The 25,210-nt window shown below is 41.3% G+C and overlaps 1 protein-coding gene across 1 annotated transcript; it reads right to left on the reverse strand.

The window, feature by feature from the left end:
• Positions 1–3,804: 3,804 nt before the first annotated feature.
• LOC132405904 (cystinosin-like) lies at positions 3,805–23,619 on the reverse strand. Its single transcript, XM_059990881.1, has 7 exons — positions 23,594–23,619; positions 21,106–21,182; positions 20,206–20,284; positions 15,317–15,416; positions 13,335–13,505; positions 4,928–5,045; positions 3,805–4,686 (listed from the first exon to the last, which is right to left on the reverse strand). The coding sequence occupies exons 1-7, from the start codon at positions 23,617–23,619 to the stop codon at positions 4,535–4,537; spliced, it is 723 nt and encodes a 240-aa protein (XP_059846864.1). The 3' UTR covers positions 3,805–4,534.
• Between the last annotated feature and the right edge of the window lie 1,591 nt (positions 23,620–25,210).

Below are 25,210 nucleotides of genomic sequence, written 5' to 3' on the forward strand. Positions count from 1 at the left end.
AAATGGTGTTGATGGCACTCAGATGAAGTACCCAACGAAGAACTCCAAAATAATTATATTTTATGGTTATATTGAGCCTGGATCCAACATTGAGGCAGGAGAACTCTCTCTTCTTTTTCCAGTACCAACTTCTTCACATCAATGACTAGACCTGGGTTAATTCTGGTGCCCAGCAGATGACCATTCCAGCAGATCTGCTTCCCCTCAGTACACCACTGCAGTATTGGCAATCAGCAAGCCCTCAAATTGTGTTTGGATCTGCAACCCTCCTAAGGATATTCATACTGAGCCAAGGTGGACATTAGGACAAAAATCAATGATTATTATTAAAATCTACTGGGTAATAAATTGAGAGTGATGGTAAGGGCACTGAGCTGTTAATGAGGAGTGCTTTTTAGATAGAAAAGAATCAGATTTATTACTGACTTATGCAAAGTGAAATGTGTTTTGCAGCAGCAGTATAATACTGAGGTATAGGGATCTATAAATTGCAAAAATAAATAAATGGTGAAAAATTGAGATAGTTAATGGATCATTTAGAAATCCGAAGATAGGGGAAGAAACTTCATAAATTATTTAGTGTAGGTTTTCAGGAAAATTGGTTAAGGATTCCTAATGATAGATGCCACCTCCTTGAGGCACTGCCTATTGAAGATATCCTAGATGGTGCAGAGAACTGTACCTGTGATGAAGCTGACATCCTCCTGTCATCTGTGTATCGTAAGCTCCATACCAGGCAGTGATGCAGCCAGTAAGAATGCTCTCCATCTGTAAAACTATGACCAAGGAGTCCATCGCTGTATAAGTGCAGACATCTAACAACATCTTCTGGTAGAGATTAAAAATAATGAGGTGTGATCATCTTGCTGGAGTTATACCATAGGCCTCCCAGAGGGCAGCAGCAGATGATCAATCCAGAGGCAAAGCACAGCAACCATAACAGCAACAGGATTATGGATGCAGCAGATTTTCACCTTAGTGCAAAAGGTTTAGATGTGAAGCTTTTCAATTACCTTCAGGGGAACTTCATGCACCAGGACATAAACAGCCCCACTTGCAAATGAAGCAGAACAAGTGGTTGAAGTGACAAAGGTCAAACATTACAGCTATAGTGGCAGAACTCAGCAATGACAACATAATAATGGAAATGGACTTGGTCTGAATTGGCTGGAGTGGGTGACTTAATTTCCACATCATCAGACAGGGCCTGGCAAAAGTTGACTCAGCATCAAGGATGTGGAAGCATTGGAAAGAGTACAGCGGAGTTTTATCAGGATGCTGCCTGGTTTAGAGAGTATGGATTATGATCAGAGATTAAGGGAGCTAGGGCTTTACTCTGGAGAGGAGGAGGATGAGAGGAGACATGATAGAGGTATACAAGATGTTAAGAGGAATAGATAGAGTGGACAGCCAACACCTCTTCCCCAGGGGACCACTGCTCAAAACAGGAGCTAAGGGGTAAGGGGAAAGTTTGGGGGATATTAGAAGAAGGTTTTTTTACTCAGAGAGTGGTTGGTGCATGGAATGCATTGCCTGAGTCAGTGGTGGAGGCAGATACACTAGTGAAATTTAAGAGACTACTAGACAGCTATATGGAGGAATTTAAGGTGGGGGGTTATATGGGAGGCAGGGTTTAAGGGTCGGCACAACATTGTGGGCTGAAGGGCCGGTACTGTTCTGTGCTGTATTGTTCTATGTTCTATCTATGTGCTGTTTACTTGGGCAATTGGAAGCCAGAAAAATCAGTATTAGGACCTTTACTAAATGCATTAATGTTAGGACCTGTAGGAGGTATGATTAACGTGTTGACAGAAAATAAATAGTGTTATGGATTGGGAGAAGAATTATTTTACGATAAAGTTTAACCAGCTGGTAAATTGGGCAGAACAACGGCAGATGGAGTTTAATCCAGATAAGTGCAAGGTGGTGCATTTCAGAAGGTAATAATGGGGCTTTGAGGAACAAAGGACAGTGTAAAATTCCCAAAATCTCTCAAGGGGACAACAGGTAGATAGCTTTATAAGACATTAAGGAACCCACCTAAAATATTGTGTACAGTTTTGGTCACTGTGATAAAAATAGGACACAACTGTAATGGCACTCTTCCCACAGCACCTCTACTTTCTTACAAGTTAGAAGATTCAACATGACATCTACAACTTCGACAAGCTTTTCTAGATGCACAATGGAGTGTATATCGACTGGTTGCATCACGGCTTGGTATGGAAATGCCAATGGCCTTGAGTGGGAAGTCCTACAAATAGTGGATACAGCCCAATCCATCACAGATAAAGTCCTTCACCTCTGAGCACACCCACAGGAAAGTAGCATCAAAAAAACAGCATCTAGACCTAGCACGTAGAGTCCTTAGAAAGCCACAGGTTGTGGACTTAGTTCAGGATTGGGATGAGTGAAGTTATCTCCCCTAGTTCAAGAGCCTTATGGTTTAAAAGTAATAATTATTCCTGAAACTCGTGGTCTGGCTCCTGTACCTCCTTCCTTGATGGGAGCAGCAAGGACAGCATGGCCTGGATGGTGGGGGTCTTTGATGATAAATGCTGCTTTCCTGCAACAGCACCCTTTGTAGACGTGCTCAATGGGCTGGGCTGTATCCACTTTTTGTAGGCTTTTCTGTTCAAGGGCATTGATGTTCCCATAGCAGACCATGATACAAATGGTCAGTATACTCTCCACAGCACATCTGTAAAGTCTGACAAAGTTTTTCGTGACATTTCAAATTTGCACACAATTTTGAGGCACTACTGTGCCTTCCTTGTAATGGCACTTGCATGCTGGACAGATGCCCGGATATTCCACAACACTGAGCACTCGCTTCCCCAAAAGCTTCCTTTGGCACAAACCACAGGTCAACCACTTCAAATTCAGGTAGCCACTTCCTCTCCACCAACTGAGAAAATCTAACCCCACTCCAGTTAAAAACTTAGCAGCAAATTAGCAGTGTCAAAAGAATTTCAATAAGGCTAATATGTTCTGATTTAACACAGGTAGCTTTTATGGGATGAGCTACCAGGAAAGTGGTATAGTGGGTACAATTACTAAGTTTAGGCAGGTTTATGGATGGGAAAAATTAAAGTAGTATGAGCAAAATACAGGTGAAACAGGACTAGTTCAAGACTGCACCCTGCATGACATAGACAGAGTTGTGCCAAAAAATCTATTTTATGTGCTGTACCAATATGGGGACAGATGGAATGAGGTACAACTAAGGTTTTAAAGTCAACAGGGTCAGAGCTGAAAAGCCAAGTACTAATATCCATGTTTGTTAAACACAGGGGAGTTCAGATAAACAAAGGCAAAGACAAGAAATTTTATGATAAAAGTAGTACTCAGAGCAGTGAAAGGATGCTTGAAAGAAATAGCAAATTATTCGCCAGGACCCAATGAGATGAAACCATGAGCCACCAGCCAGAACAGAGTAAAAAGTCAGATCAACTGGAGGTTATTCTTCAATGGGCATTCACCTTCTAGCTGCCCTTTAGTGGGATGTGTTGCTTAAATAAGTGCTGCATAATTAACCCATTTATTTGGTCCAATGTTGCATCTGCAGGAAGAAAGCCCAAAACACCAGGATCGTCAAAGAATCCTTTTGGTCACCTCTTCATAGAAGTGCTTGAGGGGAACTAAAGGATTGGTAACTATAGATTGGCAGGCAACTTTTGTTCAATTATTAAAGATCAGTCTTGTAATACGGCATCCAGAGAGCGATCACCTTCCTCCGTGATTCACCCAAAACAGAAGAAACAATGAGTAAACAGCTACAATGAACAACAGATGAGATATTCATGAAGTCTCTAAACATGTTTGGTTTAATTACAAAACACTTAGCCTTAAGCCAATTATTTACAGAATGAGAGTTGACAAGTTAACATCAAAGTCCATTACAAACTGGATTTGGATTCGCAGAAGTTCACCAATCATTGATCAAGATGGTCTGACAGTTGGCAGAACATAATTGCTAATTTGGAGATTCCAGTTGCATGCTCAATATCCAGATCATTATAAGACAAAGATGGGGAAGTGCAAAAAGGAATCGCTACAGTGGGGGAACTAATCTGGGGCACTCTTCATGGTGTGGGGTTCCAGATGAGAGTGACACTAGTAAATCGTTAATTGGTGAATTGCATTGGAGCTTAAAGTGTTTATTCCCAGCAGAACTGGGAACACGATTAAAATTTGTAAAAAGCCAAGTGCAATACAGGTGTACCATTCCAAACAATGTTACCCATAACAAATTACCACTCCATTCCTCCACACCTTCTGTAGTTACCAACATTTATAACTGGATCTGATAGATATTTTGCAGGATCCACCCATTGGAAAATTCACTTATTGTAAGATCCTCAGATTTCAACAACATTTCTCAACTGTGGATCATGGAGGAGGTGAATTTAAAGATGCTTAGAAGCAGGATTTTGTTAAATAATTATTAACTTTCCTATATGTGTAGTTGTGTAGTTCTATTACAGATCATTACTGTCCAGTGTATTTGTACAAACCAAGTTATTGAAATATATTATTGCACAGATTTACAATCATTCAGTGACATGTAGACTTTGGGTTTGTTGTACAGAAAATAATACTGAACCATGAAAATAACATCAAACAAGATGGATACCAGTCCAAGACCAAACTTTGTTGGATCTCCAAAGATCAGCATCCACTCATCTGCAATAGAAAATTAGAATTTAGGAAAGAACAGCTTCAGTCACTTCAAAATCTACCCAAGAGAGGTTAATTGTAATCACCTACATTTCGAGATTCAAGTACTCTTTCCAGATATCACTGCCTGTTCACTAGAGGAGATTTACAGACTAGAGAACATGTGACTGATATTCTAGGAGATGGACAAACCCCCTCCCCCCGGAGTTATTTCACAAGGCAACTATTTCTGGAAAGGAGGTCTTACCATTGTTGTAGGACTGCAAAAACATCTGTAGAATGCTGAAAGCGCCCCCAGTCAAGTCTAGCAGTGTGTTCCAAATACACCAACCAACTGTGCTCTTCCTTTGATAGTTCATGTAAACCTGGAGGCAGAGGAGATTGCAGTGAAACCAGTTTCTGACAAACTGCAGGACCACTACCTTGCAATTACAAACTAATCAGGTAATCTGTACTGAGGAAGTCCAGAAGGTCAGGCAAAAACATACCAAATAGCAACCAACCTGGCTTTCAGGACAATATAATGAATAAGATGGTGCCAGTGAACATCGGCGACATTCTGTAGGTTGCAAAAAATTGTTCCAAAATTTCTGTTAAATATACTTTTGAATTACTTTCACTGCAATCTGTAGCGTGCAACATCCCTCTAAGCAATGGACTTTTAGGTGCATCACAAGGCAATACTCAAGTGGCTAAGCACAGCTCCAATGCCATATTCAAGTTTGCTGATGGCACCACTGTCATGGGCGAAATCAAAAGCAATGATGAATCAGCATATAGGAGGGAGATTAAGTATCTGGCTGAATGGTATAATAACACCAAGTCAAATCACTTTGTATTGTCATTTCAACCATAACTGCTTGTACAGTACACAGTAAAAACAAGATGACGTTTTTCAGGACCATTGTGCTACATAAACAACACAAAAACTACACTGAACTACGTAAACCAACACAAAAACTACACTAGACTACAGGCCTACCCAGGACTGCATAAAGTACACAGAACAGTGCAGGCATTACAATAAATAATAAACAAGACAGTAGGCACAGCAGAGGTTGGTAGTCCGAAGGCTTGGGGGAAATCTGTTACATAAATAAACAGCTGAATGGCGGCGTCGGGGATTCCGTCTGTTTCTGTACTCCCGCCGAGTATTTCATTGCCAGAGATGTAGTCCAATTTAATGTCCATTGGAGAGCAGAATGGACAGGAGGGCCGGCCGGCTCGGGCTTGCTTTTTTCCTGGCACGGACTCCTGCTCGCTCACCTCGCTTCCGTTTCCTCGCACCCCACTTACGACACCCCACCTCTGGCCACCGACATCAGGCGACTCCGAGGACTGCAGGCCCGATTCCCTCAGCGAGCCGAGGTCGCGCAATCTAACCAGCAGATTTTCATGAAGGTTTGTTTTTGGGCGATCTCTGAATTGTAGCAGTATCTGGTGATGGTAGATAGTTGCTCTGTTATCCATTGCCCTAAATCTTAAAATTAAATTAAAAAACTAAATTAAAGTAGCACCAGATCCGAAAGACCACTGCTGTCTTGCGCCGCGCCGCCTAGTGGACCAGCCTCTCACTCAATGCCAGCAAGACCAATAAACTCTTTACAGACTTCAGAAGCGGGAAACCAGAGGTCCAAAAACCAGTCCTCAAAGGTAAAGGGTTAACAATTTTAAATTCCTAGGTGTTGCTATTTCAGAGGACCTGTGCAATTCTGAAGAAAGCATGGCATACAGGATAGTGCTATGCTCCACTTGCAGGATGTGGGAAGGCAGGGAGACTTCCAGTATCCCTGACAACTACAGCTGCAGCTTCTAACAAACTGTTAAGCAGTTGGAGCTGGAACTGGGTGAACTCCAGATCATTTGGGAGGCTGAATGGTTGATAGACAGGAAATACATGGAGGCCATTACACCTAAGGTACAGAACACAGGCCATCTGGAGGGTGAAAGGGGACAGGCAGCAAGTGTAATGTACCCCTGCGGCTGATTCCCCTCAACAGATATACCTTGTTGGATACTGTGGGGGTTGGTGGGGTGGGGGGGGGGGGGGGGGGGGAGAGAAGATAACCTATCAGAGGAAAGCCACAGCAGTCAGTTCTCTGGCACTGAAACTGGCTCTATGCCTCAGAAGTGGGGACAGAGGTGAGCTCGAGTGAAAGGAGAACAGAAAGGAGGTTCTGTGGACAAGAACAAAATTACTGAATTTTGTAATTTCAGTAATTACAAATTGAATTTTGAATTTTGTCCCTAACCCCTGGGTGCCAGGGTTAGGGACATCTTGAATCGAGTGCACAGCAATCTTAATGGAAGAGTAAGCAGCAGAAGTAGTGGTTAGCATCATGACATCCTGCAGAGTGAGTTCAGGCAGTTAGCTACCAAGTTAAAGGACAGGGCCTCTGGGATTGCAATCTCAGGATTGCTACCCTTGCCACGTGCTAGTGAGGCCAGAAATAGGAAGACCATACAGTTTAGCATGTGGTTAAGGAGATGATGCAGCTGAGAGAATTTCAGATTTTTGAATTATCAGGCCCTCTTTTAGGGCAGGTGGGACCTGTACAGAAGAGACCATTTGCACCCAAGCGAGAGGGGAACTAACATCCTATGCTAGTGTTGTACAGGGGAGTTTAAACTAGAGTTGCAAGGGGGTGGGAGCCAGAGTACCACAACAGATAATGGTTGTGGAGAAAGACGTCATTAAGCCCCATGTTCATTCAAAGTCAGAGATCAAAAGGTTAAGCATAGGGGAATTAATATTCTGAGATGCGCATTTTCAATGCAGGGAGAATTGGAAAGGCAGATGAGCATAGGGCATGGATCAGCACATGGAATTATGACATCGTAGCCATTAATGAGACTCTGCTGTAGAAGGGGCAGGACTGGCAGCTCAGTGTTCCAGGGTTACATTTTAAATGTAATAGGATGAAGGGATTAAAAGGGGAACTAGTCAGAGAAAATGTCACTGCAGAGCTCAGTCAGGACAAACTGGAGAGCTTGTCTAGTGAAGTTTTATGAGTAGAATTGAAGAACAAGAAAGGGATGATCATATTGATTGGATTACATTATAGACCACCCAACAATGGATGGAATTTAGAGGAACAAATTGAAGAAAGATTACAAACTGTTGCAAGAAACACAAAGTTGGGATAGTAAGTGATTTTAACTTTCCACAGATAGACTGTGACTCCCAAACTGTTAACGGTCTGGGTGATAAAGAGGTTGCCAAATGTGGTTAGGAAAGTTTCCCAATTGAATATATAGAAGTCCCAGCTCGAGAGTGCGATACTAGATTTACTATAGGGAGAGAAATAGAGCAGGTGACAGAAGTTTCTGTAGGGGAACACTTTACATCCAGTGATCACAATGCCATTAGTTTCAAGATACTTATGGAAAAGGATAGGTCTGGTCCTCAGGTTGAGATTCTAAATTGGAGAAAGGCCAACTGTGATGGTATCAGAAAGGAGCCGCAAGTGTGGCTTGGTACAGGTTGCTTTCTGGCGAAGATGTACTAGGTAAGTGAGAGGCTTTGAAAAGTGTACAGAGTTTGGATGTTCCCATCAGAATGAAAGGCAGGGATATTGAAGCCCTGGTTCAGGAAAAGTAGGTGCACAGCAGGTACAAGGAAGTCAAAACAATTGAGGTACTTGAGTACAAGAAATGCAAGAGCACACCAAGGAAATCAGAAGGACTAAAAGGCGTGAGGTTGCTCTCGCAGACAAGATGAAGAAGAATCCCAAGGCCTTCTACAGACACGTTAAGAGCAAAATGATAGCAGGGACAAAGTGGGTCCTCCGGAAGATCAGAGTGGTAATCTATGTGTGGAACTGGAAGAGATGGGGGAGATCTTAAATTGATTATTTTTGTATCTGTACGTACTTGGGAGAGATGGGTTGTGGACTCTATACAGATTACAGAGGAGGAGTTTGCTGTCAGGGTGGATAATCCCTAGGGCATGACAAGGTGTTCCCTCAGACCCTGTGGGAGGCAAATGCAGAAACTGCAGCGACCCCAAAGATATTAAAACATCCTTAACCACAGGTGAGGTGCCAGAAGGTTAGAGGATAGCTAATGTCGTTCTGTTCAAGAAAAGTTTCAAGAACAAGCCAGTAAATTTATAGGCCAGTGAACCTGACTACAGTAGAGGGAAGTTATTAGGAGGCTTTTCAAGGAATTGGATAGACGGGCTGATTAGGGCTTTGTGCGTGGTAGGTCATGTCTAACCAATCTTGTAGAGTTTTGAGAGGAAGTTACCAGGAATGTTGAAGGCAAGGCAGTGGATGTTGTCTACATAGACTCTAGCAAGGCTTTTGACAAGGTCCCACATGGGAGGGAAGTCTAGAATGTTCGGTCGCTTGGCACTTAAGATGAAAGAATAAATTGGATTAGACACTGGCTTTGCAGGAGAAGCCAGAGAGTGGTAGTAGATGGTTGCCTTTCTGCCTGGAAGCCTGTGACCACTGGTGTTCCATAGATACTGATGATGGGTCCATGGTTGTCTGTCATGGATATCAAGAACTTCAAAGTTCAAAATACATGCATGATCATGTGGTAAACTAGCTCAGCAAATTTACAGATTACACCAAGATTGTGAATGGACAGCGAGGAAAACTATCAAAGCTTGCAGCATGATCTGGACCAGCTGGAAGAAAGGCAGATGGCATTTAATGCAGATAAGTGTCAACCAAGGCAGGTATTAAACAGTGAGCGGTAGGGTACTGAGGAGTGCAGTAGAATAGAAGGATCTGGGAATACAGATCCATAATTCCTTAAAATGGCATTACAGATAGATAGGGTTGTAAAGAAAACCTTTGGGACATTGGCCTTCATAAATCAATGTATTGAGTACACTCAGACTCCACTTAACACTAAGGATGCGATCCTCAGAGGTGGAACTCTATGTAAATCAGCGCTATACAGGGTCATTATAACATTACGCATATGGATGTGTGCCTGATATATGTATACACAATAATTCACCGAGTAACAAACTCACAAATAGGCCTAACCGGTACATCAGTGGAGCAGCAACACATCGCAGCAGCAGTGGAGGGGAACGGGTGGTGGTTACGTCTTAGGAGAGGCACCAGGCTATGGATCCTCCTCTAACTTTAGCTTTTTCTTCAAGTAGGCGTCTAGATTTGACTGCCTTTTCTTAAGTTTCCTCCCAAGAAGCAGTTCTCAGTAGCAGGAAATTATGTTGTGAACATGTTTCTTTGCCTTATTGCTTCGCTCCCAGTCAGGGTCATTATTGATGAATTAGTTCATGATTTGTGCAATCATTGTGATGTTAGTGCTGAGGAATTTTGTGATGAGGTTTCTTGCTGGTGTTCCCTCTTCTCCATCTGTGTCCTTTGATTCACCTGGGATGCGTTGCTCTGCCAATTCTCAAAGCTCATTGTTATCAAGGCTCTCACCATAAGAATGCAGTAACTCTTCAACAGCGTCATCATTAACATCCTCTAATCCCACTTCACTGGCCAGTTCAACAATATTTTGGATGACTGGTTCTGCCTGAAATCCTAGGACATGGTTGCATGCTTGTGGCCATAGCTTCTTCCACACTCCATTCATGTATTTTGAAGTTACTTCATCCCAGGCTGCTCTGATATTGTCTACAGCTTTCATGACATAGCTTTTCCAAAATTACCTGATGTGTTGTTTGTCTTGACCTTTTGTTTCCTCTACAAGCTGCCTGAATGTACAACAAAGGTAGTATGCCTTAAAATTTGATATTACTTCTTGATCCATTGGTTGGAGTAATGAAGTAATGTTGGGTGGAACCACTTTAACAGGAATGCAGGTCCGAAGTGTGTCAAGATTCTTAGTGTGCTCTGCTGGGGCATTATTGAGCACCAACAGTGCTTTAGGTTCAAAGTCCTGCTCCTTACAATATTGCTTCACCACTGGACAAAAATGTGAAAAACCAATTTTGGAAAACATAAATTGTCACCCAGGCTTTCTTGTTTGATTTCCAAATCACTGGTAGACTTGACTTTAAAATGCCTTTCATTGCTTGCGGTGGTTCAGGCTTTACTTAAAGTCATCTTTAGCATAGCCTCCTACCAAAAGTGTTAGAGAGATGAAAGTATGAGAGGACATTCTTTCCAAAATAGGCCCATTTCATTCACATTGAAGATGAGCTCAGAAGGATAATAGTCCTTTTCAATAATGGCTTTCAGTGCTGCAGGAAAATCCTGGGCTGCCTTGCTGTCTGCACTAGCTGTTTCACTAGAGATATGTATGCTATGGAAGTAACTGCGCTGTTTAAATCAATCAAACCAACCTCTGCTGGCTGTGAATGTTAGCGATGTTTCTTCTTAAATATGATTGAAGATGCTTCTTGCCTTTCCATTATTATCAGCTGGCTTAGGGGCATGTTTCATTGAGTTTGGTCATCTGTATACTGTATTTAGTCTGTTTTCCATTTTGTCAAGCAAATGGCTCCTTGAATGAGTCACCTTCATTGATGATAACTTAGAGGTTGTTGTTGCAGAAGCTTTTATCTTGTCTGCATTTTTTGTAATTGTTCTGATCATCACATGTAGCCAATTTCAAAGAGGCACAACCATCAACCTGACACTCATCAGCTTCCAAACGTCGTATCATTTGCAGTTTCACATCCATTTTAATGCTTTCCCTAGACATCTTGGATGTACTACCCTCTCTGGGCATAGACGGCTGTTTTCCAGGCATCATGGGTGAAAAGAATGGGATAAATTGGCAAGGGAACAAGAACATTTCCACACATGGGGGAGGCAGAGCATGAACTAATACGCGATTGGCTGGGAGTGGCTCAGAGCATATTTAAAGCACTCTTATTGGCTGATGAATGATTAATGCAGTGACAGCCACTCGAGAAGTTTTAAGTATTGTTTAGAATGAAATTGTCATTTTTTAACATTTCAAAGGAGAATTGAATAACTGTATTGTAATGAATCACTACTATGCGGGGTCTGAGTGTACATGAGTTGGGACATTACGTTGAAATTGTACAAGACATTGATGAGGCCTAATTTGGAGTATTGCATGCAGTTTTGGTGACCTACCTACAGGAAAGATATAAATAAAATTGAAAGAGTGCAGAGACAATTTACAAAGATGTTGCTGCAGCTTGAGGACCTGAGTTATAGGGAGAGGTTAGGACTTTATTCTCTAGAATGTAGAGGATTGAAGGGAGGTTTGACAGAGGTATACAAAATGTAGGGTATAGATCGGGTAAATGCAAGCAGGCTTTTTCAACTGAGGTTAAGCGAGACTACAACTAGAAGTCATGGGTTAAGGATGAAAGGTGAATGGGGAGGAGGGGGAGGGGCACATTTTCCACTCAGAGGGTGGAGAGTGTGGAATGAACTGCCAGCACAAGTGATAAGTGGTTGATATGGATTTGATTTCAACATTTAAGAGAAAATTGGATAGGTACATAGATAGGAGAGGTATGGAGGGGAATGGGCTGGGTACGGGTTAATGGGATGAAGCAGATTAATGGTTTGACAGACTAGATGGGTTGAAGGGCCTGTTTCTGGGATGTAGTGTTTTATGACCAACTTCTATGTCAGGCACACACCTCTTCATCGGTAGCACCTGCAAGAGACACTGTCTCAAGGTGGCAATATGTATCAATATCCCGACCATCTGGGCTATGAGAGATGTCACAGCATGAGGTACAGGAACCTGAAATCCTGCATCACCAGGTTCAAGCTGGTTTTGCAGCTACTTCCCACAAAACCAACCTGGATATCTCTAATCACCTCATCACAGCAACACTACAACCACTTTACAATAGACTCTCTTCTATTTATGCACTTTACTACAAAGGAAAAAAATACAAGTTTCTCTCATGAATGTTCTGCTTCTAAAAGTGCCCACAATGCTGCTGCAAGTTTTTCGTTGTGCTTTGTGAATACATGTCAAGTTGATTGTTACAGGAACAAATACAAATGTCCTCCAGGATGTGGAAGCTAGTCACGTCCCAGATAACAACCTTTCCATTTGATGCAAAAGGCAAACAGCAAGCCCTTTTCTGAAAAGATAAAGATTTTAAAAGACTGGCTTCATTTTATTTATTGATACAGTGCAGAATAGGCCCTTCGAGCTATGTCACGTCAGCAACCCCGATTTAACCCTAACCTAATCATGGGACAATTTACAATGATCAATTAACCTACCTAGTAGGTCTTTGAGAGGAAACTGGAGCAGTCAGAGAAACCCAAGCATTCCATGGGATGGGCATACAGAGACTCCTTAGAGAAGATATTGGGATTGAACAGTGTCACACTAACCACTACTCTACCATGGTGCCCAATGATAATTTGTTCTTTTTCGTTCATGTATCAAAATCCTCACATTAATGTTTCAGCTACTTTGAGACAGGGTGTGGAGCAGACTGTGCTAATGGCATTGCCTTAGTTGTTTAACCAAAAGGGTCTGCAACAGAGTACTGATGTAATCAAGTTGCCAAAGATAGGTTCTGGTCAAAGAGAGCTAAAGCACCTGGTTATCAGTCAACATTCCACAAAATCACTTTGAAATCAAGATGCAGATCCAAGATTTACTTATTTATTAAACATAGATGGGATTGCGCCATCATAGATGTCAAAGTGGTTTGTAAACAAGACTCCTCCTGTCACTGGTTATGCCCTGCGCAACCCTGTGCTTACCTGAGGAATATACTTAATGATGACGATGCCCAGCTTGATGTAGGAGAAATAGTAGACAAGTTGCAGCCACGTTATTTGACCACTTACAGCCAGGATGAGAGAAATCACAGCAGGTAGCCAAGCAACTACAAGAAATCCAGAAGCAATCTTGGACACCCTCTGTGACGCCCGCTGTATGACAATGGAAACAAAACAAAAGATATCAGTAACATGACTCAAGGGTGAAAACAACAATACTCTAGACTGAATAACATCTAACAGCTATACAAAATTAGTTCAATAGCCAAAACTTTAGTGGAGATTTAGGAGCAAATTGATAGGAAGGTTTAAGCTTTGTAATTATATTGCACTAAAGATTAAATCAACTTCATTTAAGGTGATCAAGTTTAATTAAAGATGTTTATGTAATATGCAAATCCTAATTAACTGGACAGATGATCATATGGTATTGTTAAAGTATCTAGTCCATAAAGGATGCAACTGCAGCTGGTTAAAGGATTCTAATGAGATGCAAATGGAAGGAAAGGAAGAGGGCTTATGCTGGAAAGCATACTTCTGTTCTAAAACACAAAGTTTAGGTTGCTGGAAAATAACCCCAGAAAATAAAAATTGTCAAGGTGGAAGTAAGCACCCAATGTCAGATTGTACACTTCTACGTTCAGTCATTCAATAACAGGATGAGAAATAGAAATTCTGAGAGGTGGAGAATGATGAGCATAAATACCAATTATGGAATTTAACATGGAAATTGAAATTCCCGTGGAGAGCATTCTGTCTCGCTGGAGGCTCCATTTCACAGGATTGCAAGTGGCTGCAAAGGGTTTTAGACGCTAGCCAGTCCCATCACTGGCACTACCCTTTTACAATATCCGTCATTAAGGATCATCACCATCCAAGAAATTCCATCTTCTCACTACTTTTATCAGGGAGTGGTACAAGAACTTGAAGACATAGTCAGTGATTTATGAACAACTTCCCCTCAGCCCGATTGCCGAATGATCTTCAACAATACCCCATTTTAAGGTTTATGTCTGCACTATAATGCTGCAAAACAAGTTTCACATACAGTATGTCAGTGTTACATGGATCTGGTTGTTATTTATAGCATCGCCTCAGCTAAAGTGCAACAATTGTTGGGCTGGGAAAGAGGGAATGAATATTCAATGCATCTGTGGTTAGTTACCAAACTGGAGCTTGCAAATCAGCCCATGCAGTACAGAGACACCAACCTCGTAGATGCAACACTGAAAGATTGTAATCAAGGTTAATAAGATGGCATGGAGACTAAAAAAGACATCATTTGATTCCACTGGGCTCACTCCCTCTGGATTACACTAAAGAAATTGTTTCTGGAAAGACAAATCAGAAACACCACTCACCAATATGTTAGGAGTCATTGAAATACATCTTTCAACTATTGTACTAATCTCAACATTCCCTCCCCCCACATCACAAGAAAACAGAAGCAGAAACATCTTTACTATATTTAAAGTTCAAATGTCATCCATTATATTATAATATCTGATAGTTGTGTTTTACTTTTCAAATGGATAACCATCATGTCTCCATTTGCTACCACAATATTGGTGGAAATTGGCACTTCATGCTCAGTAATACACAGCTTGTTTTCAACCCTGCCAACACTGTTACTGTGATATTGGACCATTCTTCACCAGCTGAAGGTCATCATCAACTTCAAAGATTGCCATTTGGTGAATAAGTCTGTAGAACTCACTCCCTTGGGAGTGTATCCAGTAATTTGGCACCAAGTCGATCATATCAAAATTCCAAGCAGCACAAAGGTATCCTTGGCAAACGGCAAAAATTAAAAAGCTACTGAATAGCAGCTACTCAGTCAGAATGTTCCCTTCTAGTCAATTGGTTTCCTGGGATTAAAGTACAATGGATGCTTGACCAAATCATTTGTCTAAATTTAAGTCACTCAATCTCATTATTCATCATTTAAATAAATTGATATTTACCTTAACACAAGGAATCCAGAAAAGGCCAATGTTAAACACCCCATATGCCAAATGACCAGTCAGGTTCAGTGCCAGAAAATCAAAGTTCAATCCTACTACACTGTTAAGGAGATAGAATTGAACAATGTCAGCTAGTATTGAGGAATGATCCTGGAAGAGTCCCAAAACATGGTCACAATGCATCACTGAACTAGATAACGAATGAGACATCTTAAGTCTTTTGCACATTTCAGCCTTGTAAGCTATTGTCTTAATCAGGTCTTCACACATCTGTCATTGTGGGATTACTATGGAAAACAGTGCAAACCTTAATTGACCAACATTAAAATCTCAAGTTGTGGCATTTGGATATTACTGGACAAAAGAAAGGAAAAGGGCAAAAAAAATTCAGGACCGCAGCAAAAATTTATGAAAGGCTTTCCCTTTTAGACTAGTTTCTAATGAAAATAAAGAGTTTGGTGGCTTGTTTCTCCCAGTTTCATGATATCATGAATGCAAGTACATTATGGCAATCTCACATCCAGGTTTGGAACAAAGATCAAACAACAAGGAGTACAAGCTAATGGGCTGTAAACCGACACTGATATAATGCAAGTAGAAAGAGTACAACCCCAGCACCACAAGTGAAAACAGCTGAAGGTTGCTGAGTATCAACAGGACTGACATGACGAACACGACTTCCCCCACCCCCAATACAGGATGTCATATCTGGCAAACCCCACAACACCCCTCCCCCCCCCGATCTAAGGGGGTATTCAACCTGTAACAATATTCTATATTACAGTATGGTTGACTCTTGATGTAGCAAGACCCAAGCCTCTGTTTTCATGGCCTCCTGACCCTATGCCAGCTCTCAGGGTATTCCTATCTGTCCCACTTTTCTGTAACTCATTTAGTGAACAATTCCACATCCATAGTAGAGGTAATTTACAGGAACTTTAAAATCAGCCAGTTTACCATATTCTGGACCACGTGGATACATTAATCTACAGCAAGCAACTGAACTGGAACTTAAGTCTGGTTAGAGTTCAGAAGTCATTCATCAGTAGCCTTTACCTTTTACTTCAATGATCTAAGGGTAGAAAGAGATGGACCATGCCAGGAAGTATATCCAACCAATGACCTTATTTGCAACCTTCAGAGCATTACTGTGCAACACCGGAAAGTGAATATGTGCTGGAGACCTACAAAACAAATTTCAACAATTAATACAAAAACTGACAGCAAAGAGGAATGCATGTATCAGGAGTCATTATGGTGGTAAGAAAGGTTTGAAGTTGCAGCTTAATTCTATCTTGCCAAGATATCTCCCCATTCTTTTCAGGCTAGTAGGGTGCCATGGTGGCAAAACAGTTAGCTCAATGTCATTACAGCTGGGGGCATCAGAGTTTGAAGTTCAATTCCAGTGTCATCTGCGAAGAGTTTGTACATCCTCCCTGTGAATATGTGATTTCCTCCAGATGCTCTGGTTTCCTCCCATACTCCAGTTAGGCAGTTAATTGGTCACTAAATTGTCCGTGATAAGGACAGGGTTAAGTAAATTGTCCGTGATAAGGACAAGGTTAAATAGGTGGATGCTGGGCAGTGTAGCTCATTGGGCCAGAAGAACATAGAACAGGCCCCCTCTCTAAATAAAAATAAAAGATGGCTTGATAGGGTGAAGAGACAAAAGAGATGCAAGGTGCTCTGTCGCTCTGCTAGCCTGCAGGTCAACCTTTGGGCAAAGTGGGGTAACTACTTAGCGCCCCCCAATTGGTCACGTGAAGTAGGTGGTGTATATCACAAGTCCTGGTTATGTGGCCACTAACTCCAGGCAGAAGCTAGGGTAACCCACCTTGTTAAGACACCACCTGGAAGGTGGCAATGGCAAGCCACCTTTGTAGGAAAATATGCCATGAATAATCACGGTCATGGAAAAGCCGTGATCACCTACATCACACAACCTGGCACATAACCAACAAATGAATGGCTTGATGACGTATTGCTGGTTAGAGTTTTTCGCTCTACTTTCAAATTGTGTTCAAAACTTCCTGGCTTGCTTTTTGTATATCTCAACATACATATTGCACAAAAGACTATTTTGGCCTTCAAATCTATACCAGCTCAGAATGACCTTTTGCCTATAGCTTCTACCCACCAGCTTAGAGACGAAGTATGGTTATCAATTAACCCAGCGTCTTTGGGATGAAATCTACAGAGTCATGGGGAGAACATGCAGCCTTCACGTACAGTGAAGAGTCTCGGGAGCCGCATGGCAGCAGCTCTACTTGCTGCCTCTGAACTCATGTATTCCCGGAGCTCTTTAATTAGATATCCCATCCAGTGCAAAAGATAGAGAACAGAAACACTTGGCTTATTGATGTCCCATCACATTTCTATTCAAGTGATTCAGTCACTTTGCAATTTTGGCCAATGCTCTTACTAGATTTCCCCTAATCCCAGTGACCTAAGCTTATTATGTCTGCTTATTGAACAGCCTGCAAGAATGGAGCAGGTTCAAGGACAGTTCTATCTCACTGTTGAATGATCCTATAGTTCGATGAGATGGACTCTGCCTCAAATCCACCTTATCACCTGCTAGCACTCTAACTATAATACCACATACTGCATTCTGTTATTATTTTATCTGTACTACTTCATTGTGCAATGTAATGAAATGAACTTACAAACAGTACGAACATTTCAACTGCATTTTAGTACGTGTGACAGTAATAAACCAATTTATTCATCAAGGTCCTTTAAAAGATTTCTGAAAGTTTAAGCATCTACCATCACTGATATCCTTCAAGAGCCAGGAGTATGCACTATTTCCATCTTTATACAAAACATACATCAAATATTCTCCATAGGCCCATGGTCTTTGCACTTTTGTCATTTTTTCCTCTGGCCTTGAAGTGGTAATCACTGAAAATTCCTGCTCAAGGAGTACCCTTGAAAAGAAATAGGACCCAGGAATTCAAATACATGAAATAAATGTACAGAAGTCAGTGTCACCAAGTTCTATGGTAGTGGACTGAAGATAAAACAACAGTATCTTTATTTTTTAAATCTCAATTTTCAAACTCACACCTCTTACTAAAATGTAAGCCTTTTTCGTTAAAAAAAAATGAGGCTGACACAACAATAAGCAATAGCATTCCCCCCACCCAAAAACAATCTCATTTTACAGTAATTTTAATTTTAAATTCAGTTCAAGCTTGATTATCAGTCAACCACGCATGAATACCCATGAATACAGCCAAATGAAACAGTGTTATTCTGGGGCCAAGGTGTAAAACACAGTACCAAGCCACACACAGCACAAGGCAGATAGCACATACAAGACAGCAAGCACACAAGATATCAGTAAAACAGTCACAAAAATGATATATAGTTCAAGACCGAGTCCAAGAATGTTGCAGAAATCTGCAGTTGACCACAAAACAGCTCGAATTCTGCCGAGCAAACACTGGGGCAACTGGGACACTGCACCATACCAAGCACACCGACACCAACACCTCCCTCCCAGGCAGCTGTAAACAGGCCACACTGCGGCACAAGGCCTACTCCTCTCTATGACTGAGGCCACGCAGCTCCACTGATCGGATTTGCAGCATTCCATATTAACGATGTCCAACAGGGTCTCGTGATCACAAGAAAAGCAACTAATATGATCACTCACTGTTAGACTGCATACTGACTCAGGACACCCTTCTGATGCAGGCAGCAGCACTATCCACACCAAATCCAGCTCCTTCAGTTTCTCCACCAATGAGCAACTTGCTAATGGGGTAGATCCACAGTACTTTAAGTTTTTGTGATCAAAAAAAAAGTTGATACAAGACAACAACACCTTTGGTTGACCCTGTGGAAAACTGGTTCAACTAGAGTACAAACACTCCAGGCCCAAGGCAGAGATTTGGAATAAAGCAGTGAGCAATTAGAGAGATGTCCAGAAGGAACACCATGGTTCCAATGAAAGCCACCACTGGGATATGGAGACAACAGAAAAGGATTTTTGCTTCACATTTCAGCCTGTATAGAAACACCCACCTGGTTAAATTGCTGCTGTTAGAATAAAGGTAAGCACTGACTTGTCCAACTTCAACTCCTCTAACTATAAATAAAGAGAAGTTTGCAAACTTGGGCAATAAAATCTAAAATAAGAAAAACATTTTCCATTAGTAAATGGTGAAATCAGCAAGTGCAACTCAGCTTTAATAGAGACCCCCCCCCCTCCCATCCCTGGGATTATATGTGCAGTGTAAGTACAAGTACAAATTACTACTACACAAAATGCCCAAATCCTTCTGCAGTCAAGTTTTCATTTGAACCATGAAAATAAAAATGGACCAATATGTTCTAATGTCATCTTCCCATGGAATATTTTTCTACTCAAGGCAAAGACCAAATCAAAAAGAGAACCAAATGTGCCATTAAGCTTGATAAGCAAACAGTAACATTGGGATTTTCTACATGGTAAGCAGAAGCCTGCAGCGTGACGAGGATGAAACCTTCATTTACAGGAAAGCCTGTAAAGGAGCTGAACACAAGAACTTGGGAGTAGTTTGGATCAGCATTACCATCATGGAGGATGTCAGTTTCCAGGAAAGACAATTGCTGGACTTAGAAATAAATTTGAATATAAATACAACATTGTTTTACCCTGCTAATTGCCAAGTCTGAACAATGTTACTTACTTGTTCAGGGAGTTCAACAATATTAGTTTGTTTAGATGAAAAGGTCACAGCAAATCTAATGACTAAGGCCTCTGGCAGAGGCGCACTGGAGAGAGGAAAGTAGAGCAGTTTTTAGAGCAGAGATTGTACCCAACATGTAGCTTCCTAATATAGTCCAACCCAAGCAGCAAGTTCAGGTTTCCTCACATTGCAGAGTTACTTGGGGCTTACCTTGGAGCAATCTTGATATTCTGGATGGTGTTAACTGTTAAACGAACAAGTTCTGATACAATCAATGTCTCTAATGCATCTGAAAATAGAAGACTGACCACTCAGATTATAAATGAAGTCATTTGCCATACAATCCCATCTTCAATTCAATCACAAGCCTTCTTTCCAAGGCCTATCTTATTCTTCCTTCAGCAATTACAATATGTCAGAGGAAGTACAAGCTTTAGCCCTTTAGTGGGGTGGAGAATACAGCATCATTACCGTACGCTAAGAAATATTTCCCAGCATCTACCCAAATCCAAGCTCATGGCTGTTGCTCCTCGATGCTACAGAACAGTTTCTGCACCTCCCCAGCAAAATCCCACTATCTCAAATTACTTTGGATATCCAAACTGAAGAAAAAGATTTTTATATGACAACAAAACTTGAAAAGGCATAACAAACAGCAAGGAAAGTACAACCACTGGAGCAACATAGCATTGCTGTAGTCAGTACTGCCTCCACCGCTCCAAGGGCAGGTTCAATCCAGATCTTGGGTACTTTACCCCACTTTACCGCATTATTCCCTGCTCCGGCTTCCCCCAAACTCCTAAAGGTGTGTTGGTAAGTTAATTGGCCCTTGCACAGGCAAATGGCAGAAGATTCATAGAAGAGTTGAGAGAGAACAAGTTAGAGCAATGGAGACATAATGTGAGAATTGGAATGATGGTTATGAGTCCATGCTATCTACCAACAATGGGTCAAATGGTCTATGTAATAACTTCAGCTTTCTGAAGAATACATGCTTATTAAGCTGGCAAACAAAGACATCTCAGCAGCAATCCCAGGTCAGCAGAGAAAGGGTTACTTTAACATTGAAAACTAGAATGAGGGCAATTCATCACTTCTACAGAAACTTACCAATTTGGAGCAAGTTGACCAGACTGTAAAAGAGGATCATAAGGGGCACTGGGAGCTTCATATCTCTGGTTGCAGACCTGCAGGAGAAAAAGTATTAAAACTGGCTTCTATACATCTGTTTACAGTATAATCATTTGCCATAAGGTGAAATTGCTAGCCAATAAATACTTGATCCAACTCCCATTTTCACTTTGTATGATTGAGATAGTGACCAAAATTCCATTAAAATTTAGTTACCCAAAGTACAATTTTCAATTCAATCAGGAATCTTAATTTTGTCCGTGTGCCCAAAACAAGCAATAATTTTTAAGCAGGTACATTGGTACAAATACTAAGCTACTCCCATCTGATTGTTCAAGAGTTTAAGCAGTTATCTACAACTTGGATAACTTCTGATCAATGGGCTTGGAGTTAAACCCAAGGAGAGCAGTTTATTTTAGTTGCTGAGTGTAGCAGCAGCATTTCCAAATGATTGTTCCCACACCCCCCTCCCCCCCCACCAAGAGGGTGAAGTTAAAATTCAGTGATATAGATAAGCTAGTTCCAGAATTTCGACCCAGAGATAGGTATCTGGTTATAAAATTTGAAGACACTTGTGATTTGTATACTTCTGTTGTCTTGTCAAGGTAAATGAGCATAGCAATTTAGAAGTGAAAGTTGAAAGAGCATACTTTGGCAATTCCAGTGCAGCTATGGTTTACTCTGGAAAAGGGCAGTCTATCGAGTCAATATGGCACAGGCAAGGAGAGCTGGGTTCCAATTTGACCATGCTCCTTCAATCTTGTATACAGAAAGGAAGTTGGTAAATCACTAACAAAGATCTAGTCTCAGATTAGGTCTTGTTACTACAGTATGCATGTTGGTCTATTGACTAGAGTCTAGACAAATGCTTTGTCTAGCAACTGCCAACAAGCAGGTGACCACGGCGAGTACAGATATTGACACAAACTAGTTCATCCAAATCTCAGAAAAGGACCATTTCACCTGGCAATATATAAACAGCACCAAATCTTGCAAGAACCACAGCCTTTATTGTATCCTGTGCACACGGACATTTAATCTAGTGGAAAACTGACCAGCCTGTGATGTTGAGATTTAGGGAAGGTCAAGGGGGGCAATCCTCGGCAATTCCGAATGGAAAGTATCATCTTAGCTAGTTTTCTGTATTGTGTGGTGGTTCTGTCATTAGCATCAGCAAAAATGAGAGTATTGCAACCATTATTCCTCCTTTGATTGGTTAGTACTCAACAATACTTCACAGCTTTAATCTGGTATGCATGAAAGTGTTTAATGCTGCTTCTAGATTTAAACTAGTTAGCACCTGGATTGCCTGTCAGCATTAAGGGCATTTCTATATACTTTTTTTTAAATATTTCAGAAAGATTAGGATCCTCATCCTCCCCTTCTATGTCACATAAAGAACCCAAAAAGATTTAAGTGAATCTCCCAGCATTTGAAGAATGTCCTTTCAAAACACAAACCTACTCCAGTGGGACCTTCCCTCCTCCCACCCCCAAAACTACCTCTCCACAGAATTTCAAAAGGGACAAGAGCCCTCCTCTTTCCAGCCAAGCTACCCACCATCACTTCCAATTTGGTTTTCAGCAATGTCCTCCTAAGGTGGTCTGTCCTCAATTAAAGGGAGGGTATAGTCTTGGGGAAAAGAAACAATTCCATGTACGAGCAAACACTTGTAGTTGTCCACCCGACCAATCTCTCTCCACCCACCTGCACTATTCAATAAAGCTCCATCACCGTATTTTAAGGAAACACTGACACCTTTCAGATTTCATTCCAATGCTGGTTTCTATTATTGCATTTGGCCTCCAGCTCCATCCTAGTATCTTATTCATTCTGCTAGTCTTTTTTGTGGTTCTTGGACATTTGTCTTAGACACTTAAATGGGCAAAGTGTAGAGGGACACAGTCCTAATGCAAAGGAATGTGATTATTAGAGGTGGGACAAAGGTCAACAAGACAAAGTAGACTAAAGGACCTATTTCTGTGCTGTATGATTTTATGACTTAACCTCTGCCATTTTTACACCTGCCTCACTACACCAACCACATTCTAATGTAGGGTCACTCATCTGAACACCAAATTCCCATGATGTTATTTAGATGATCACAAAAATCTCTAGTTTTATTTTATGCTGAAGGAACAGCTTTGTCACCAAGATACTATGATAATGGGTAATCAGAACCCTCACAATCCACCACCACCAACCCCCGCACTACCAGAGCCCATTCCATTCCCTTGTGGTTCAACTTTTCAGTATCAAGGTAAGACATTAGCTTGCCTCAACTAACTCAGGAAACATGGTATCAGTCTCCAAACCACCAGTGTACTACTGGCAGCTTTAACCCATTGGTGATACAAGGATTATGAAGCAGGGCAAGAGTATGCAACAAGTACATATAACTGTTTTACCTATCTAAGGGATAGGATTCACAGTATCAACAACAGTCAAAATTTGCAAGGGCTCCAACCTTTTACTGCAGTAAACAAAGTCCATCTTATGCACTATTCTGCTGCAGTAACAACCAAATGCACTACTAGCCCAGTTCAAAAGTTAGTGGAAGTGGAAGGACATTGTTGATTTAAACATTTAGTCTGCAGTCACAAACCTGAAGGCTTAATGACAATCCTCACAAGACAGGACCAACAAACTACTGGAAGAATTCAGCAGGTCAAGTTGCAGAGTTTCAGCAAATTGTTACTCCAGGTTCTAACATCTGCAAATCTCATGTCTGGATTTAAAGTGACCATAGACCACAGACCACAAGAACACACGACAAGTGCAGAATTAGACCAATCAACCCACTGGTCTAAGGTGCCATTCTGTTATGGCTGATTTGTTATTCCTCAACCCAATTTTCCTGCCTTCTCTCTTTGATGCCCTTATTAATCAAGAACCCATCCATCAACCTCTACTTTAAATGTACCCAATAACATGGCCTGTGGCAATCAATTCCAGTCCCCTCTATCCTAAAGGGACACCCTGCTTTTCTGAGGCTGTACCCTCTGGTCCTAGAGGAAAGTACATGACAATATACATAGCTACACTGTATTCCATTTGCTACTTACTTGCCCACTTTCTTACTCCAAGTCTTTCCAAAGACTTCCTGCACCTCCAGTTATCTTTGTATCATCCACAAAGCCTTCAATTCTGTCATTCAAATTATTTGCATACAACGTGAAAAGCAGTCCTAACATGAACATCTGTGAACACCACTAGCTCACCAGAAAAGGTCCCTCTATTCTCAATCTTTGCCCCCTGCCAGTCAACCAATCTTCTGCCCATGGTAGTATTTCTCCTGTAATAAGGGCTCTTATCTAGTTAAGGAAGATAATCTTTATAATTTTTTTTTAGTGCAGCACCTTGTCAAAGGTATTCTGAAAACCCAAGTGCACAACACCCACTGACTTGTCTACCCTGCGTGTTATTTCCTCAAAGACTTCCAGATTTGTTAGGCAAGATTTCCCTCAAGGAAACAATGCTGACTTTAGCCTTTTTTATCATGAGTCTCCGAGTACTGAAAGCTCAGCTTGAATAGACTCCAATACCTTTCCAACACTGAAGTCAGGCTGACCGACTTACAACTTCCTTTTTGCCTCCCTCCCTTCCTAAACAGTGGAGTGACATTTGCAATTTTCTAGTCCTCCAGAATGATTCCAGTATCTAGTGATTCTTGAGATATTATCAATGCCTCCATATTCTCTTCAGCTACCTCTTTCAGAACCTTGGGATGTAGTCCACCTGGTTCAGGTGACTTATCTAGCTTCAGACCTTTCAGCATCCCAAGCACCTTCTTAGTAATAGCAACTTCATTCGCTTCTGCCCCGACAATCAAATTTCTAGCATTTTGCTGATGTCTTCCACAGTAAAGACTGACACAAAATAGTTCAAGCTTGTCCACCATTTCTTTGTCTCTCTTCCCCCTCACCCCATTACCAACTCTCCAGCATAATTTCCCAGCCGTCTGATATCTACACTTGTCACTTTTACTCTTTATATTTGAAAAAAACATGTGGCATCCTCATTATTGGGTAGTTTACCCTCATATTTCATCTTTACTCATTCTTTTTGGGAACCTTCTGTTGAT

This window comes from Hypanus sabinus, chromosome 16 (genome assembly GCF_030144855.1).
Source record: "Hypanus sabinus isolate sHypSab1 chromosome 16, sHypSab1.hap1, whole genome shotgun sequence".
NCBI classification, from domain to species: domain Eukaryota; kingdom Metazoa; phylum Chordata; class Chondrichthyes; order Myliobatiformes; family Dasyatidae; genus Hypanus; species Hypanus sabinus.

Excerpts from the sequence above, each read along its gene's own strand:
- LOC132405904 (XM_059990881.1), bottom strand. The coding sequence starts at position 23,619 with ATGGACTTTGTTTACTGCAGTAAAAG. Across the intron at positions 20,285-21,105 it reads GGTCAACTTGCTCCAAATTG|ATGCATTAGAGACATTGATT; the intron begins GTAAGTTTCTGT and ends TTCTATTTTCAG. Across the intron at positions 4,687-4,927 it reads TTTGCAGTCCTACAACAATG|ATGAGTGGATGCTGATCTTT; the intron begins GTAAGACCTCCT and ends TTTCTATTGCAG.